The sequence below is a fragment of the Fundulus heteroclitus genome, chromosome 20 (assembly GCF_011125445.2).
Source record: "Fundulus heteroclitus isolate FHET01 chromosome 20, MU-UCD_Fhet_4.1, whole genome shotgun sequence".
In the NCBI taxonomy this organism is placed as follows: domain Eukaryota; kingdom Metazoa; phylum Chordata; class Actinopteri; order Cyprinodontiformes; family Fundulidae; genus Fundulus; species Fundulus heteroclitus.
Genome location: NC_046380.1, coordinates 10,352,615 through 10,371,480, shown reverse-complemented (window position 1 = coordinate 10,371,480; position 18,866 = coordinate 10,352,615). Strand labels below are relative to the sequence as shown.

The following is an 18,866-nucleotide window of genomic DNA, read 5'->3' as shown; positions in this document are numbered from 1 at the left end:
GCCAAGTGTGTAGATAATGCCCACCTTGCTGTTTTATAGTTTTAGTGATCTGCACTTTTAAATAGTGTGGCCAAATGTTGAGAATAAATGTTTACAACCCTTACATTGACTAGACAAAAAGCATTTTCCCTGGCACTGAACAGAAATAATTGTAAAAATGACCCGCAACAACATGCAGATACAGATCCAGTGCAAAAGTTATGATGATTGACAACATCCACTATCGAATGATTAACTACTGACCTTCTCTATGATTCCAGACTGAAGACCATTTAACAGAAGTCATTTAATCTGTCCACAGCATTTCACATTAACATATTTTTACTAACTTGTGATTTCAGGCTTTTAGTGTTTTTTCTGTTATTTATTTAGTGTAGTTTTCTGACCTGAGAAAACTTTTTTTTCTCCACTCCCCAGTGTTTCTGACATGCTGTTAAGCAAATCCCCAGCTAAGAAGATAGAAAAACCCCAGAAATCCCAATGTAATTGCCAAAACAAGATTTTTTTTTATGTAAACAAACTTGTCTCCCTGTTTGTCCGTCCCTCCATCCGTCCACCTTCTGAAACCATGCAATGCCGATATAATCATAGTAAACATGTGAAATCCATATTCTCCTGCTCTGAAATTCAAAGGAGGATCATGAAATTTAATTCAGTATTGTGTGGTTAGTTAAATCCTTAATTGCAATTTATTGAACTAGATATTGGATGGTGACCTGTCCAGGGTGAACCCCGCCTCTCGCCCATTGACAGCTGGAGAAAGGCACCAGCACCCCTCATGACCCCACAAGTGATAGATGTGTTAGAAAATGGACGGATGGTATTGGATGGTAAAAACCCTGAAAATTAGCCATAAGCAGTTCCTCTTACTCATAGCGATTGAAACAAAACAAGACTGTTTTATGTGGGATTTAACTGAAATTGTGTTTAAACAGGTAAATTCTTAACCCTTTCAGATACGAGCATGCATCCATGTAATTGCAAACTAAATCAATTGCATTATTGACAATTTGTCCTACACCTAAAGTTGAAGCAGTAAAATTATCTCAGTTATCTTGCACGTTGCTTATTGAGTATTTATTGGGGTCACTTTACTGTCAGATTTCATCCACGTTCACTATAAGAGAAGCTTGGAGCTTTTGGTTTTGTAAAGGTCTGTAAGGAAGAATAAAGAAAACATCTTAGGAAGTTAAGGATTTTTAGCTCTTTCTAGAACATAAAATGTTGCTTACCTCCGGATTGCTTGGCCCTGGGCCCAGTGTTTGTGCAGCTTTGTCAGGAGGGAGATTACGACCTATCAAAGTCCACTGAGGGGGTTTTGTCTTAGAGATATAAGGGTCTGGAGCATTATAGGCAGCTGGGCCTGGAGTCTGCAAGGAATGCAATAGTTCAAGAAAACAACAGTAAATCCAGGTTTTTAGATTAGTTTTAGAGACAGTTCTTTTTATTTTCATTTTACTTTTACCTTTGTTATATCCTCCAAAAAGGATCCCTTCTCAGTGCGACCAGTGATTGTGAAGGAGGGAGCTGAAGGGGTTGTTATCCCCTTTGTGCTAAATAATGGGGGTAACTTGTAAGCAACTGGATCTAAAAAGGGAAAGAGACATCTTTCTCCAATTTTAAAATTTAAATGATGGTGTGGCAAAAACAGAAAAAAAAAAATCTATAAAAATTGAGTTCAGTTCTAAATTAAGTTCAAATTCAAATTTTCTCAGAGTAGATGTAGAGCAGATATGAATTGAAAATTCTTCCTCACCTGGATTTTGGTTCTTTGTAATTTCTTTGGGCCTTGCTGGAGAGAGTGTATGCAGGGGTCGATTTGAACATGGACAGTTTCGAAAAATCTGGGGAGTACTGGCCTAACATACCAAAGAAAATGATTAAAAGAAAGTACTAAAAACACAACCACATGTATTGGTTTCAACAAGCTGTTGTTTTGATTTGCAACGGGCCCAACCGACCTGGTCCAGGAGTACAGAATGGTGCAAGTGGCTTTAGACGGCCATGGACTGAAAATGCCAGCGTCCCATCTTTGCCGTATCTGGTATAATTGGGTGGGAATTTTTAAAAGTCGGCATTTGCCACTTTACGACGTGACGTAATGGAGAATGCTGGTGCTTTGGGTTTAGTTGGGTCATGTTGAATTGCACCTTAAACTGTGAAAAAAGGAAAACAAAGTAAATAACAAGATCCAATAGAGGTTTAACTCCTAAACTACTAAATTCATAACTGGAATGGGAAGTTATTGTACAGTCTCACCTGTTAGTCCAGGTAACATATATACAGGCCCAGGGCTTCCATATTGTGCAGCTATGGGCCCTTTCGGCTTGTGGGGCCTCCAGGTCCCAACCCAAGGCTCATTTTTTTTTTTGCATTGTTTTGAGGGATGTAAGGAGACTGCCTATAAAGAAACAATTGAGTATATTTTAAAAAATAAAATTTCTGATCTAACATGATGAATCCAAATCTTTTAAAAATCAACTTTGAAAAACAAGCCCTTGTCTCAACATACTCTTTGAGTCATCACTTGCTTTTGGTTTATCTGAAAAGTACAACTTAAGTAATTATAATAGGATTTGTTTTTTGTCTCACAAATTAAAAAAAATAGGTGCTATAGAGGTTGAACCTGTTGCACATTTTAATTCAATTCAGAAATAATAATCCCAAAGAGAAATTGAAGCTGCTCTGAAACCCCGCCAAGTGTCGACACTAGCAACCAAGCAGAACAGCAAATTTTGAACATTAACAGTTCTGTTAAACATGAGCAGTAACCAGCTTACATTCAAAATATACAAAGAAAAACAACAATGTATGAAAAAGGACAAACATTTTCTTTTGAGGACAGGAAGGACTTGAAAAAAATGTTTTCACATAAAAACAGTAACTTGCTATGTTAACATCTTAAGTATAGTTTACTTTTCTGAAATTAAAAATTGTCTTTTCCCTTTTATTGCAACTAAAATCACTGCATCTGAAAGACATGTAACATATTTTTACTTTTGAAACTAAAGTATAATGAACAGGTCTCTTTTAAAAAGAAATGCCTTGTCTCCATGAAATTCACCTGCATAAATAAATCTAAAATTAATGATTTACCTTAAAAGGTTTCAGGTTCAGCTTCTTCTGTCCTTTCAGGCTTTAGTTATTGGAATTCTGGATTTGCAGCTGCCTTAAAATCAGAAGTTTGAAATTGTTGACAATGCCTCCATGACAACGTTGCCACAGTGGTGGTTTTATTCATAATACTGTAGTCAATAACATGTGAGTATTACAAAATGGTTCTGCAACTGAACCAGTGCCCTTTACTTTCAAATATTTCCTTTAGGGTAAACTATAGCACGATATGTATTTATCTTTTATTTCTAATCTAATGACTTTTATTAGTGGTTATCGGTACAAAAGTCAACATTCAGTTTGTTAAACAATTTATAATCACTCAATCACTGTAAAGACAGTGTCACCCTATTAAATTAAATATTAATTTAAATTCATATGAACTGACAATCCCAGTTATTGCCATTTGACTGTAAATAAAATACTGTACAATGACACAACACAGTATTTATCAGGGATCTATAAGTATATAGTGAAACATATATATATATATATATATATATATATATATATATATATATATATATATATATATATATAGGTGTGTATATATATATATGTATATATATATATATATATATATATATATATATATATATATATATATATCTATATATATATATAGGTGTGTATATATATATATATATATATATGTATATATACAACAACTGACTCATAGTCAGTTGTTGCGTATGCTTGTTGGAATTTGATACTGCCATGGAAAGCACAACCAGTTAGTAAGTTTGAGAGACACTCATTTTATTTTTATTTTTTATTAAGTTAGTTTGGATAAGATTTTGTTGTTCTTCAGTTACTGAACTCATTTGAAAACTGAAACTTGCATTTGACCAGGTTATCGTTGTTTGACCTCATGTTTTGAATGAACTGAAACTTGTGTGACGAAAAACGAAACAAAACAGGAGAAACCTGTCTGCGCGAGCGCACACACACACACACACACACACACACACACACACACACACACACACACACACACAGTTGCACCTTTACCTGGAATGTATTCCTAGAATCTTAGTCCAACAAACTGCCAATTACAATGCATATATATGCCTCACATTACACAGAAAAGAGTACAGAGCGCAGTAGCCAAACATCTTTCTGGAGGTTCCTGAAACTGCTTCATCGTCCAGTTTACTCGCTTTTCTGTACAAGAGGAAAGGGCAAATGGAATATCACCGAACATGTCATCTGGACACAACCAAACCGAAGAGTGTGCTGCATGTTGTTGGCACCTCTTTAAAGGTGAACCTGAACAGGTAAACTGACTTTGTGATTTTTATGTTTGTGGCACCAGTGGCCTTTATTTGAAAGTAAGCTGACAGGAAAGGGGGTTTAGAGACAGGGTGAACACAGCAGGGCGGGACACAAACCTGCGATGGCTGTTTCTAGGACTGAGGAAACCAAACATTGGTTACGGGCTCTACCCAAAAAGTGAATATTTGACTTTCTGCATTTATTTGCGTAGCGAGTCCGGTGTGGCACTTGTTTTTTTTTTTCTTGTGTGTGTTATCTGACAGACAACAGAACTTGAACTGAAAACTGAGACAACAGACCCGCAGCCCAGTGGGTGTACTTACTGAGGTTGTCAACGCTAATTATCAGGAACTGCATCAACATTATTCTTTTGTAGATGAATTAACTTTATTGCTCCTGGTGCAGCATCATTTAAAAGCAGTTTACATCCAGACAGATAAGATAAATAATTTGGGCAAAGAAAAGTGAACAGGTGGTTTGCTATTTGCTGACCAATCAACATACAGTACATAAATCTTCACAGGTTTCTCAAAGCAGCCCATCTTTAACCCAGAAGGTGCCCACTGTTTATCAAAGATCTAATGTTTTAATTCATTTCACACAGCCTAATAATTTTGTATATTTAAATAAATTATTGCAGATGATACAAGGAAATTATGTTAGACAGTATGTTTTTTTTTGTAATTTCACGATTTTGTTTAACCTGTTCTGTTAGGTCTTGATTTGACTTTGTTTGTAAAACATTTATTAGAGGGGTATATTTTTGTACTTACTTTTGTTTTTTGTAGCCAAATTTAATTCGGTGCGGGAGGAGATGTAAACCTTAGATGGGCCCCTTTTTAATGCAGAACTAATTCCCAGGGACTGTTTATCGGGTAGATTTATGCAGTTACACAGTATTTCCATATCGCTCTGGAAACTGACTGCTACCTGTCTCTTTTTTAAACTTGAACGTTCAAATTTTACCAGCAGCTAATGACTATTTACACACTCTTTAGCTTCTTGGGAAGTCCAGATGCGCTGCAATCTTTGACAACAGATGGCGGCGCAGAAGCCTGCAGACACCAGAGGCCTCTGGCTCTTTATGTTTGTCCTTGTGTTTTTGTTAACCTTATCACCACTTCAAAAATGCCATCATGGTAACAGATAAAGACAGTAAAGATTCTTGAAGTTGTTGTTTGGATCACTCAACATGAACGTTTATGTTCACGCCGACTGAACCAACGTCAACCATATCTCTGTATTCCCGGCATCTTTTTCAGTCCTCACAGTGTCCCACTTCTTCTTGGCTGATCTCTTTCTCTGTACACACCTCACTCTACCACCGAGTGTCCTTGTCAACTTTTCCTTCCTGAAGACATACCAAGGACTCTCTTAGCTGTCTTCTTGATAACATTGGCTGTAGTTGTCCAGTCATTGACAACTGGGTGGCCAGGAAACATCCTGGCCACCCAGAGCCTGTCTCCACTCCTCCTGGAAAGCCATACAACTGTCTTTCTTTCTTAAGCTTGCCCCACTTTGCCCCTAACCCTGGCAATACGCTTGGCAACAGATCCCCTGCAGTTACTGAGTTCCTTCAAATTATATTGTCTACACAAGATGTAAACCAACGGTGTGCTCCCACCTCCGCTCTTGTGAGTCACTCCAGGGACTTTTTCACAGACTCCGCAGGGCAGTACTCTACTCCACACTGCACGCTTTGCAAGTTTTTCGACTGCATTTTCCCCCCCTAACCGGCTGGATTCTCTCAACCTTACTCAGAAGGTAGTATGGTGGCTGTTGAGTAGAGTAGAGCTCTTACGGGAAGTCCCACTAGTCAGAGATTGGACGTGGGTATGGCGAGCCAGCCAGCTATCCGACAGTGGAGAGAGGGGGGAGGGGGAAATCAACCATGATTCGCCGACCCAATACTACGGAAACATGTCATCTCAAAGTGCATTGAGATGACATGTTTCATGATTTGGCGCTATATAAATAAAATTGAATTGAATTGAATTGAATTGAGTAAAACACTGGATTTACTACACTGAAAGCTGTGTCTATAGTTTTGTCTATAAAGACTGCATGGTTCAAAATGTTGTTCTTTCATGGCCGCTGATCTAAGCAGTGTTGTAGGTGTGTGGTAGAGGGCAGAGCAACCGCAGAGCTTCTCTCTTAGCAGCCACTGTCGCTCCATGCTTTGCTCCTCCATCGTTCTAACCCCAAGAACACTCCACCGAATCAACCAGACCTTTACGTTTGGAACAGATCTCTATCTCTGTCTCTATCTCTGTCTCTCTCGTCACCTTTGAACATTGCATTATTGAAGTTTGTGGTTGTGCCTTTTCCAGAAATGTTTAAAAGTTCATGTGGAGTGATTACTTTTGAAAAGCACCTTCTGTGTTAAGTAAAGCACCTGACATCCAAACCTGCTGTTCTTCTGGTTTCTAGGAGTGCCCCACCTGGCTCCAAGTTCTTCTCTGTGAAGTGCACTGCCAATGTTAAATGCAGTGTAAGCCCTCCACGTGGGGAGACATCCCATCTGTCTTATGTACCTCTCAGTGAAAACTCCGTACTACTCATCAGCATGAGCCACGCCAGTCGAGAAGAAAATGAAGAAAAGGTAAATTAAACAGCCAAAAAAACAAAGAGCTTCGCTTTTAACAGAAATACACGTTCATTGTTTTAAAGCCATGTGAAAATAGAAATAGAGCGCATCAATTTTCTTGAAAAGGTGAGAGGAAATATCTTTGATCCCATCTTGCTCTTTGGAAGGGTGGGATAACTTTAATACTGATAATTTAATTTGAAGTCAAAGCCTTTAAATTATCCAGAGCAAACATTTCATACCAATGGGACTCATGACCTCCTGCTTTCATTGCAACACTTTTCACACATAATCAATGTCAATGTCAATGTCAAATTTATTTATATAGCACTTTAAAACAGGCATAGAACTGCACCAAAGTGCTGTACAAGAGTGACAACAACACAAATGAATAAAAACAAAGTATCAAACACTAGTTTAATTAAATGCCAAAGAATAAAAATAAGTTTTAAGAAGCAATTTAAAATGATCCAGGCTGTGGGCAGGTCTAATTTGGAAAGGTAGATTGTTCCATAGAGAAGGAGCAACAGCAGAAAAAGCCCGATCTCCTTTCCCCTTAAGTCTGGTCCGAGGAACTGTTAGTAAAAGCTGATTATTAGAACGTAGGGTTCTGGACACGGGCTGAAATTTTAAAAGTTCCAGAAGATAAGGGGGAGCTAATCCATTTAAAGCTTTATAAGCTAATAAGAGAATCTTAAAATCTATTCGATAAAAAACAGGCAGCCAATGCACATAATCAGCATCTCCCTGTTTTTCACAAGCTGTCTGTCCGCTACTACGACAAAAAGAAAAAGGTCTTGGGGAACGCCATTCTGCACCTGACAGCTGTTGGTAAGTTTTATTGTATTACATAACATACCATTTATAAATGTACAGTAAATATATCTGTTGGTTTAATTAATAAACAGATCATCAGTGATTGTTAAATATAGGTCAAAGTCTAAACGTTATTTTCCACAGAAACAGGGACCAGAGAAACAATAGCTGAACTGTGTTTGAGCATTGATAAGTCCATGTGAAAGCATTATGTGATAAACAAGACGTGTCTGTCCCTCAGAGATCTCTCTCGACGTGGATGCTGACAGAGATGGCGTTGTGGAGAAAAACAACCCAAATAAGGTAAAACATGAAAGGCCGTTAATTTCAATAAAAACATAACCTACGTGGCTTTTGGTAAGAAGGCAATTCAAAGTGTGCAGAGTAGACTTGAGCCAGAAGACCTGAGATGTCTGGGTGGTTGATACAGTGTCAGTGGCAGTCTAATCTATTTTGGTACGAATGGTTTCATTGATTTATAGACTAACAGAAGTATTTTAAGGCCTTTTCTCTGAGACACAGGGAGCCAGTGTAAGGACTTCCGAACTGTGGAGTTCTGAATCACCTGCTATTGTCTGATTGACATTTTGGTCAGACCTGTGAAGACACGGTTTCAGTAAATAATTTGCCGTGGTGCGTTTAGATCAGTTTAGGATATTACCGTACTTTTCTTTGTACTAGCTTAAACTTGTTGCGGCAGAGACCGTTATTATTTTTGCTTCTGGGAAGTCTTGTCTTCCCCCACATTTTTGTTTTGCACGTAGAAGAAAGTCTGCCTAAACAGGTTTTTTTTTTTTACCTCCAAGTTTCACACTGTTTTGTGTCAATTCACCTCAATATGTAGGTCTAAGTTGAGTTCTTTCATTCAGTCCCAGATAGAACAATGTTCAGTGGTGCCAATGAAGGTACATAGTTCAAGTTCATATTCACTGTGCTCCGAAATTAATACCATTTATGAACACATGTCCTTGCATAACACTGATGCTATGTGTTAAAAAGACATACGTTTAAAGGTAGTTTTACAGAACATGCTGTGTAGAGACTTTGTGTGTATAAGACATTTTTGTTTTGTTGAAAATCTCTTAGGGATCCTGGAAATGGGGTCCTAACGGACATGGAGCTATACTTTTGGTCAACTGTGACCGTGACTCAGAAAAGGACAACATCAAGACAACAGACAGTGAGGAGGTCCACATCTCCAAAGCGTCAGGTAAAACAGCGTCAGTGCTGAGCATAACAATTTTCTCTTTATTTATTCTCACTCTGAGACAATAGATTTGTTTTTCTTTTGAGCAGAAGGTAATTTTAGCATTTCTAATGCACATTTTAACATTGCAAATCCATTTGTAGGGTTTTAGAAGACAGGTGAAAAGGAAAATATTACAATTTATGTAATTTGAATTGTGTCTAAAGTCAAAACTAATGAATCAAACCCCACACCATCCATGATTTAAATCTTTAAATTTGCAAGGGGAACGTTGCTTTGTGCATTCTGTTCTGAACTTCTCCAAACTGGAGCAGACAGACTTTGGAAACATAACAATAGATTAGGTCCTTTTGTACTCCAGCTAGAATAGTCATTGTTTACCTTCAACATTTTTGCAGCCTGATTTGTTTTGCAGCCTGAAGTGATCAGTTCCAATTTGTTTTATTATCAAATGCACCGTTGCCGTAAGTGACCCACTGAGAGTCTGTGGATATCATCCACTTGATAAAAGGAACTCAAAAGTCGATTTAGAGTCAATAGCAAGATTTTTGATAAATTGGATGCCAAAAGCACGAGATGATGGATTGTAGATGGAAATGAAGCTTGGTAGCAGCAGATGAGGGTTTAAGACAGAATATAAGATTAGAGTAACCACTAAATCTTTTAAATACTTTTAGCAAACGTAGAGGTCAGTACTTGAATGGAAACAGCTGTGCCATGGTCCAGATCAATAGAGGCTGCTTCTATAGATTGGGAGGAGTCTGCCAAGCCAGTTGAACTCCTTGTGACAGTGGATAAGGTTGTGCTTGAGAAATTAAGAACCTAGTGCCCCTGTTTAGTTGTTAGAGCTCAGTGACTGTACCTGTGGTGTAATAATTAGAGTTAGTGCAACGTAAGAGTTGGGACAAGACTGTGTTTAAAAGATGACTGCCTGTTGCTTAACTGGGGACAGAAAAAAAATTAAACTTTTTGCATTTTGTCCCTAGAGTTAACGTTTAATTGTGTTAGGACCATTACTGTTAGTGAATTGTATATAGTTAGTACTGGTGTGACTTTGTGTATTTGTAAAGATCTTAAGGACATGTCGCTCATGGTGCTGCGGACCAGAGGCCCCGCCCGACTCCCAAAAGGCTACAAACTCACCATGTACATCTCCCAGGGAAACCCAAAGTGTGTTCAAGTCTTCAGAGCTGGATCCCCTGAAGTGGTTAAGAACAGCCAGCGTGAGTGGAAATGACGCTTTAAAAGAAATGGCATTGATGTAATGTGGATGCAAAAAGCTAGTGTCTAATGGCTGGACCATGTTTTATAGTTTAGTTCAATCACTCAATAGACAAATGTTTTTTTTTCCTCTAAATCAAGCTACTAGTAAATATTCATTTTCTTCTGCTTCTGCAGAGAACAATTCTAGTGACTTTGTAAAGGACTATCCACTGGTGCTAAGCAGTGAGGTGCGGTCCCAGGAAGTGCCTTACCCTGGAGGCTCAGCAGAAATGAACTTTTATGTGGAGGGCTTAAGGTTTCCTGATGAGGACTTTGATGGGCTCATAAGCATCAACCTCAACTTAATGGAGCAAATCAGAGAGGTAAGACCTGCAAAGCACCTCACCATATCCAAAGGTATCCAATTGTTGTTCAACTTTCCATTTTTTCACTTTACAAATGCAATTTATTTGATCAGGATTTTGTGTAGTAAACCCAACGCTATTATAATAGTAATGATAATAATAATGCATTTTATTTGAAGGGACCATAAGACTCACCCTGGGCACGGAACAAGTAAAAATACAATAAAAGACACAAGCTATATATAAATAATTGATAAAATCCAAAAACTACTTGAAAAATGCTGTGTTAATGCTCTAAGCTGAATTCCTCAATTTAAAGCTGACATACAGAAGCTGAAGTCAACTGCAAAAAAATAATAAAAAAATGCTGGAATATAATGAATTAGCAGGAACATTAAAGAAAAACTGTCATCTGACATGCTTAAACACCTCAAACAGCTCAAACACTCCCTGCGAAACTGAACATGTGCGATAGACGTTAGCATGTAAAAGATAGTGTAATAACTCTCAGTCCTAAGCTGAAGTTACCTAACAACTACTTGTTGTTCAAAGCAGTTGTTAAAATATAAAGATTGGAAGGGACTTTGAAAATTCAAGAACTAAAGAAGGTCATAAATTTAGAAGTGTTCAAACAGTTGTTGAAATGTAACAATATTGACAAAATTGTGAATAAGACAAGAAGGAACTGTCAGTCGATATGCTGAAGAGACAACATTTGCGAATAAATTACATAAGCTAATTTCAGTGTTTAAAAAGTTGTTGAAATGTAAAATATTGGCAGAAACTTCAGAAAGAAAGAAAATACTACTGGCAGGAAAGTTGAATAAGCATAAACTTAAACAAAAAGATCGCTTGAGAAGAAGTTATTAGTGTTAAAACAGTTGTTGAATAATAACATCTTTAAGTCTTCGGAGACTTAAAGATGTAATTGTATTTACAAAAATCAAAGTATAATAAGAAAACCGGTGGACAGATGGACAAAAAACATTTACACCAAACGTTTTTGGTAGGTTCAATTTTATTTTATTTATTACTTTGCAAAATACAGAAAGAGAAAGTGGGGGTTGGTATGAACTTACAGAGCAGGCTCATTGCTCACTGCCTCAGGATCCCCAGGTCTTTGTTTATTGATTATTAGTTTTTATTAGTTGTTTATTATTATTTTTTATATTCCTGGGATCAGTTTTCTCATCCTTTTGTGTTTATTTTTATTAGTTAATTCATTGTATGTTGTTCCTGTTAGATTGGTTTCTCTTTCTGCTGGTCTTCAATCTTCCCCTCCATGCTGTTCACCTGTTGATTGTCTCGTTAATTCCTCCCTCCTGCCTTCTTCTCTGTTCTTCCCTCTCTAATCAAACCACCTGTTCAATTCCCTTGTGGTTGGATCCGCCGTTATGCAACCCTCTGTTTGGTCATCTTCTCTTCATTCTCTTGTCTCAGTTTGTTCTGTTAGCGTAACCATGTCTCTCATTAAACCGTCGCAGTATGTGGCTTCCTAGCTCTTGGCTGCACCTCGGTTAAACATCCACCTTACAGAACATGACACGCTGTTCGTTTTCTCCATGTGTCATGGCAGCAGCAACCTGGCAGCACGCAGCGGGAGAGAGGAGGAGGATGGACACGGTGGGCTTCTTGCTTTGTCGTGAAACAGAATCCTGATCGTGGGCCTGATATCAAGAATGTATGTATGCATATATGTAGGTAGGGTGTGTGTGTTTAAAGACAACAGACATACAGAGAGAAGAAATACAAAGAGACGGATAATAGGTATATGGTACAAGATCCATCATTGTGGAAACAACATATGTCTTAGCTTTTCTTACATTTGAACAAAGATGACATGTCCAAAATTATTTATACCCTCCTCAACAATCAATGACTGTTTAATAACTTTGTCTATTTAAGCAATCTAAAGCTTCCTATAATTGCTGACCAGCTGTTTGCATGCCTCCACTGGTTTTTTGGGCCATTCATATATTGCAATGAGCTCCAACTCCTTCAGGTTAGGGGGTCTTCTTGCCATCACCATGATCTTCAGCTCCCCACACAAATTCTCAATTGGATTTTATAAGGACTCTAGCTGGGCCACTGCGAAACGTTACTGTTTTTGTGCGTGAATGACTGATTGGAGTGTAAAATAGTACCAGACTTGGTAGAATGGTAAATGACTTGTGCTTGTATTGCGCTTTATCATTTTTCAGCTAACGATTTCTTCACCTCTTTTCCTGTGTGTTTCGGGTCGTCATGCTGAAATGTCCACTGGTGCCCATGTTCCTCTGCAGACTGCCCCATGTTGTAGTTGTTGTTGTGAATCTTAATGTGTTGCTCCTTTTTTAGATGGTTTCATTTATGGTGATCAGGTTCCCTTGTCCAGTTTGTGTTTAGAGAGAGTGTCGAGGTTTCCTAAATTTCAGTGGCAGCCCATTAGAAGATGGGGTCCAGCAGGGGCCAGACTTCATGGAGCTCACTTGCTGCTAAAGGTGGCTCCAGAATATTTTCCTTATTTAATTTAGGAATACTCACTTCATGTGAATCAAAAAACCAATAATGCCAGAATTAGAGGGGTTATTATTTGATTATATTTGATTACGATTGTATTAATTTCTTTTAGATCATTTGCTGGTATACAGATACAGTCAGTTCAATCTTTTTTAGTTGATTAGCAAGAGGTTTGCTGTTGTTACCTCTAAGCTACCGAAGCACCATCTCTGGAAGCAGCGCATCATTATTAAAATAAGGAAATGACCAAACTCAAGGGTGAACTCAAGCGTTTAAGAAATCTCACAGCAAGAGAGAACAACATGATACAGATAATTAGGTCAGGGCTCATTTTCACGGGCTGTGGCTTTTTCATGGTGCACAAAGGTATCAGTTAGTCATGAGACAAACTGGGCACGAGCCCTTTGTATCAGAGTATTGCATTTTCATAATGTGGGTGTTGTTTTTTTACTTTGCAACTGGAAGCTTTCATAAACATGTCTATACTGGCTTCTGTGCATTCGTACCGTGCATGGGCTCACTTCAGGGATAGGGCATGCAAGCAGAACAGGACAAACATTTTCTGCAATTGTATTCTTGCCTCCAGTATTTTATTAGGTTCTCATTTTAGATTTCCTGTCGCTAAACCTATTTTCTTGTTGTTGTGGAGGATAAGTTGTTTCTAGGGTTTTTAATTATTTTCTGTTCCACTTCAGCTAAGTTTTATTTTATTTTTTTCTTACTTATATGATGAACAGTAAATTATTTTCCTGTGTATAACAAACTTTTTCTGCCTCCCAGAGGAAACCTGAGGAGATATTAGACTGATCATTTATCTTCCAAAAAAAATCTGGTCACTCTCTCCTAAAGAGCCCGGTAAAATCTTTCTTTGAGTAACGATGTGTGAAACCTCCAAAGTTTTACGGGTGGTGTTAATTAACTTTCCATTTGACAAATCAAAATCGCTCATATTCATGTCACAAAGTGTCAGGTCTAAACTAAGTTTGCACTGTAAGTCTCTTCATGTGTGTAAGTGACATCAGCCTGTTTTTTAAAGGACATACCTGAGACGCCCATTTTCACAGACAAAGTGGTGTTCAGAGTGGCGCCGTGGATCATGACACCCAACACCCTCCAGCCTCTGGAGGTGTTTGTCTGCAGGTAGGAGTGCACATTTTTGTGAAACGTGATAGCAGGTTTCCTTAAGACTTTCTGTTACTTTGCAGCTGCTCATACGACGCAACCTGGACTGTTTAATTGCCATTTCTACCAACTCTTCATATGTTTTTAAAAAAATAATGTCTTTTAAATTTTATGACATAGTCGAGTGTTTAAACGATTTAAAAATGCAAAGATACAGAATTTCACAATGTAAAAGATAGTTAACAAAAAACACATGTCCTGTGGTGTCAGCACATCTGATAACCGCCAGTTCCTCAAAGAAATGAAGCACCTTGTTACAAAAAACGGGTACAAGCTCAGGACCATCAATGAGGATATGAACAGAGGAGACCGCTGGATACAAGTAAGAAAACATAAGGAGTCCATATTCTAAATATTTTTTCTTTGACGTGTCCCAAGTGTCTTCTTTATTTCATTTACATGAAGATTTCCTATACTTACTGCTGTTGAATGAATAATTACGATGCATCTTAATACTTTTGTGACTCAACTATAGTTTAAGCATGCAAAGTATTCAGAGGATGAAAAAAATGGTGGAAAACAATCATCTGAGAACAACTGAAACACAATAATTAAAATTAAATGCCTATATATTTAGGATGAGCTGGAGTTTGGTTACATCGATTCACCCCATCACAGTTTTCCTGTGGTTCTGGATTCCCCCAGAGACAGAGACCTTAAAGACTTTCCCTACAAAGAGCTGCTGGTAAGAGTCTCTGTTTTCTTTTAAGATCAAATGTTTAAAGATTAAAAAAAGATTTTCAGTAGACAGTTTGGTTTGTTTAGTTTAACTCTGATAATAATTTCTGAACAACATAAATATTGACTACGGACAGTTATGTTTGCTGCTTTTGTGCCAAATTGTATTGAAAACATATTATTTGAGACACGATAACGTAAAGCAAAGAATTTGAAGCTCTACACACTTGTAAGTTTGTAGTATAGGATGAAGTGAATGAATTGTAAAATGTGCAGAAGTTGCTCAGTTGTACCATGAATGTTACAAAGTTTGGAGCAAATCTGCAAAGATCAAAGGCCACTTTTCTGGAACTTGGGAAAATATCAGGACATTGACATTGATTTATCATAGGAAGACAATGTATTTTTTTAATAATATAAAAACAACTATAAACAGTTTGTACAACTTCCCTATTCAGTCGCACATTTCTGAAAATCTGAGTATGTAATTTCTAATTGCTACAGTATTCGTTCCTATGTTGTAACTCTGCTCTTACTGTACAGTGCCACTTCTTTTTTTTTTTTTGTCATTGTAGTTTAACCTTTGTGTGAATCTGCATGCTTCCATTTGTCAATTTGCAACTGAGGGGCAATTAAGGATATTTCTATATTTTGCCATTTGTAGGAAAACTGTCTTTTGTAGAGCCAATCTCTAATCACAGGTTCATCCTCAGGGCCCAGACTTTGGCCATGTGACCAGGGTGGCTCGCAGTAGAGATGTGAGCACTCTGGACTCGTTCGGTAATCTGGAGGTCAGCCCTCCTGTCACGGTGAATGGGAAAAACTACCCTTTGGGCAGAATCCTCGTTGGGGTTGCATTCCCGCTGTAAGTAACAGCACCACTGTACAGATCAACCCTAGGAAGGGTATTAACAGATTATAAATGCACAAGCCCTGGGTCATGTCTTTTTTTGTTTTATTTACTTCCCTGGTGTCATAGCAGTGTGCAGATTTTTCAGTATGCTCTTTATTCCCCTGATAAACTATTGCATATTTGCTTTATGTGTCAGGGGCATGAATATATCCAATTTTAAGTAAATAAACAATTGCTTTTCTACACATCTGATACCGTAACATATGTACTCTGGTGTCCAGCTCAATAAGGCTGAAACGGCTTTTTTTTCATGTAAAAATTCTTTGCCACAAATGTTAAACATTAACACACAGCAGCGCCGTCTACTACAACATCTGCAAAGCACTAAAAATAGCGTATCAAGATTTGTTTTTTCTCTTTCTTTCTATAAGGGAAACTTATAAGAGACAAAACATGACCAAAGTGGTTCGAGACTTCTTGTGGGCTCAGAAGGTTCAGAAGCCTGTTGCCTTGTTTTCTGATTGGCTCTATGTTGGTCACATTGATGAATTCATGACTTTCGTCCCTGCTCCCGACAGAAAGGTAGACGTTGTTGTTTTTGTTGTTGTTAAAAAGATCAAACCTGAACCGCTATTTTACTAACAATAAAAAAATATCTAAATCATTTCTAACACTGGATTCTGCCAGAAAAGCTTCAATTCATCTTGGCATCAATTATAGAGGTTTCTGAAACTCTAAGGGGACAAAACAAGTTTACAACACTCTGGAAACTCTTTAATCTGCAACAACATTAAAGACTTTCCATCTTTCAGGGTATTAATGATGATAATTGTATAAATACAGGTGTTGTAACATGTATGGTCAGTGTAAACAAATCCATTAGATTTACTGCCTTTGGGGTTCAAGAGTTCAGATTCTTTCTTGAATTTTCCACCATTACTGGTTGATGCTGCCAAGCTCTTGCTTTCATTGAGGGATTGTGTGAGTTCTCCGGATACAAAAGCTCCAGTGTTATCTTTGTCTCTTGTGTGCCTGCTTACAGGGCTTTCGACTTCTGCTGGCCAGCCCGGACGCGGGCTACAAAATATTCAGACGGCTGCAGGAAGATGGACACGGCCGAGCCAAAATGTTTGATGGTACATTTGGCGTGCCGATAACTGAGGCCTTTAAAAAAAACAACTTGTGTGTCATTTTTTTGGAACTGGTGTAACTCAAAAAGTGTTATTCCTTCCAAAAGGTGTGAAAGATAAAGAGCCAGTGACAGTGGATCAGATCCTGAGAGATAAGAATCTCCGAGCTCAAAACACAGATGTACAGGTAAGTGGGACTATAAGCTGCGTACAGAAACTCAACCCGGGAAAAATGCTAGGTTTCTTTCATGTACATAAATTACACCTTTTTTTAAAATCCTTTCAAAGCATTTTTTTTATAACATCTAACATTTATCTTCTCAAACCATAGAAGATATACATCCAAATGTATGAGAGGGATAGATATCAATAAAAAAGTAGAAAGCTGCAACAACTTTGTTGCATGCATGTGTGCATCTTCAACTAATACTTTGTTGCACCTTCTGATTTAATTCCATTCAGTTAACTAATGTTTTTAGTAAATCTGATGAAGTGCATTTCAGCTGTCCAAGTACGACGTGTCCATTCAGATCCTTTACAAAGACATCAGTCAGGAGAAGGGTACAAATATCCACAGCATTATAAGTACACGATGAAACACAAAAGGCTGTTACCGATAATCAGAGGTGGGTAAAAACTATGTTACATTTACTTGAGTAACTCATTGAACAAAATGTACTTCACGGATTACCGTATTGTTCGGACCATAAGGCACACCAGATCATAAGGCGCACTGTGAATTAACGTGTCTATGTGTGCCCGTGTTCACACATAAGGCGCATTAAATATTCTTGCCAAGTGTGTAATATCACTCTGCTGCTCCGCGTACGCACATTACCTATGAGTGGGAGAGCTATCCGTCTCTGCTGGGAGGACAGAGTAGTTGGACTACACTGCCCTGTTTCTACATAAGCCCAAAATAAACATACATTTTATATTGAATTAACTTGGTTTACTGTTGCTAACACGTACTCCGGAGATTACGGTCAGGCAGTCTTGTAGACAGCTCAGGGGTCCTAACAGGTAGTGAAAAAGTGCCGTAATGCTCCCAATATCCATTGAGCGGAGCAGCTTCGTTGCTAACCAAAGTTGTACTTACACATTTTAACATTGTACTACATAAAATCCGTCAGTAAGCACAAGAAGTACAGTAATCATAAGGTGCACTAGAAAATTTAAGGATTTTAAGTGCGCTTTATAGGTCAAAAAATATAGTAAGCTGGGAGTCGCCATTGCTGTCTGAATCCAAACTGTCGCTTCTCTGATACGTCACATCTACGAAAATCCAGCCCAGCAATCCTGATTGGCTCGTCCAACTTATGGGGTATTAAAGTCCCTCTCAATGGCAGCGATACCGGATGGATGTGTGGAGTCGTGTGGAGCTATGTGGAACTACATCCATCTGGCGAGAGTCAGGTTAACTTTTTACTTTTAATTAAAAATATGTTCAAGTAGTGCTACTCTTACCTGAGTACAATTTTTGGCTACTTAACCCACTTCTGATCATCATTGCAGTCAGTCCAAGCATCCAGGTTAGTTGAATTAAAACTACACGAGAATAATGTATAAATTTGAATTTGCTAACTGAAAGCGTTCCAAACAAAATTTGACCAAAATCTGAAGAGGGCTGTGGAAGATAAACGTTGTCGCAATCTGGACGGAAAGTCAATGTGCTTCAATAACATCATTAAAACAGGGCAACTCCTCACTGATCATCATGTATGACCAATGTTTTTGGCACCTGCTTTTAACAGAGCTGGATTGACTGGAACAGGGATGTACTGAAGAAAGAGCTGGGCCTGGATGATGATGACATTATTGACCTGCCCATTCTTTTCAAGCGGTTGGAAGAGAATAATAAGTACAGTGCCGTGGCCTACTACCCTGACATGGTTTGTCTGAATTCTTTCTTTTGCTTCAGTTTTAAAATGCACAGAAAAAGCAGCTTCTCTTGTAA

General features: G+C 38.1%; 1 protein-coding gene and 1 long non-coding RNA gene across 3 annotated transcripts in view; one reads left to right on the top strand and one right to left on the bottom strand.

The window, feature by feature from the left end:
• The window catches only part of LOC105928042 (protein-arginine deiminase type-2), a 39,834-nt gene that overhangs the window by 18,910 nt on the left and 2,058 nt on the right, over positions 1-18,866 (top strand). Inside the window, exons 1-16 of one of the 2 annotated variants that reach the window (XM_036152153.1) lie at positions 4,113-4,391; positions 6,820-6,991; positions 7,738-7,807; positions 8,034-8,095; positions 8,879-9,002; positions 10,070-10,222; positions 10,398-10,585; positions 12,144-12,248; positions 14,103-14,206; positions 14,459-14,570; positions 14,826-14,933; positions 15,640-15,791; positions 16,211-16,361; positions 16,822-16,915; positions 17,017-17,096; positions 18,664-18,801. In XM_036152153.1, coding sequence (XP_036008046.1) covers positions 4,300-4,391; positions 6,820-6,991; positions 7,738-7,807; positions 8,034-8,095; positions 8,879-9,002; positions 10,070-10,222; positions 10,398-10,585; positions 12,144-12,248; positions 14,103-14,206; positions 14,459-14,570; positions 14,826-14,933; positions 15,640-15,791; positions 16,211-16,361; positions 16,822-16,915; positions 17,017-17,096; positions 18,664-18,801 — 1,905 coding nt within the window. In that variant the 5' untranslated portion in view covers positions 4,113-4,299. Of the gene's footprint in view, positions 1-4,112; positions 4,392-6,819; positions 6,992-7,737; positions 7,808-8,033; positions 8,096-8,878; positions 9,003-10,069; positions 10,223-10,397; positions 10,586-12,143; positions 12,249-14,102; positions 14,207-14,458; positions 14,571-14,825; positions 14,934-15,639; positions 15,792-16,210; positions 16,362-16,821; positions 16,916-17,016; positions 17,097-18,663; positions 18,802-18,866 lie in introns of those variants that run through there. The other variant, XM_036152154.1, reaches the window with a different exon arrangement.
• Positions 1,968-3,170, bottom strand: LOC118567309. The gene is made up of 3 exons (XR_004933591.1): positions 3,097-3,170; positions 2,260-2,401; positions 1,968-2,156 (listed from the first exon to the last, which is right to left on the bottom strand). It is a non-coding gene; the product is annotated as an uncharacterized LOC118567309 (long non-coding RNA).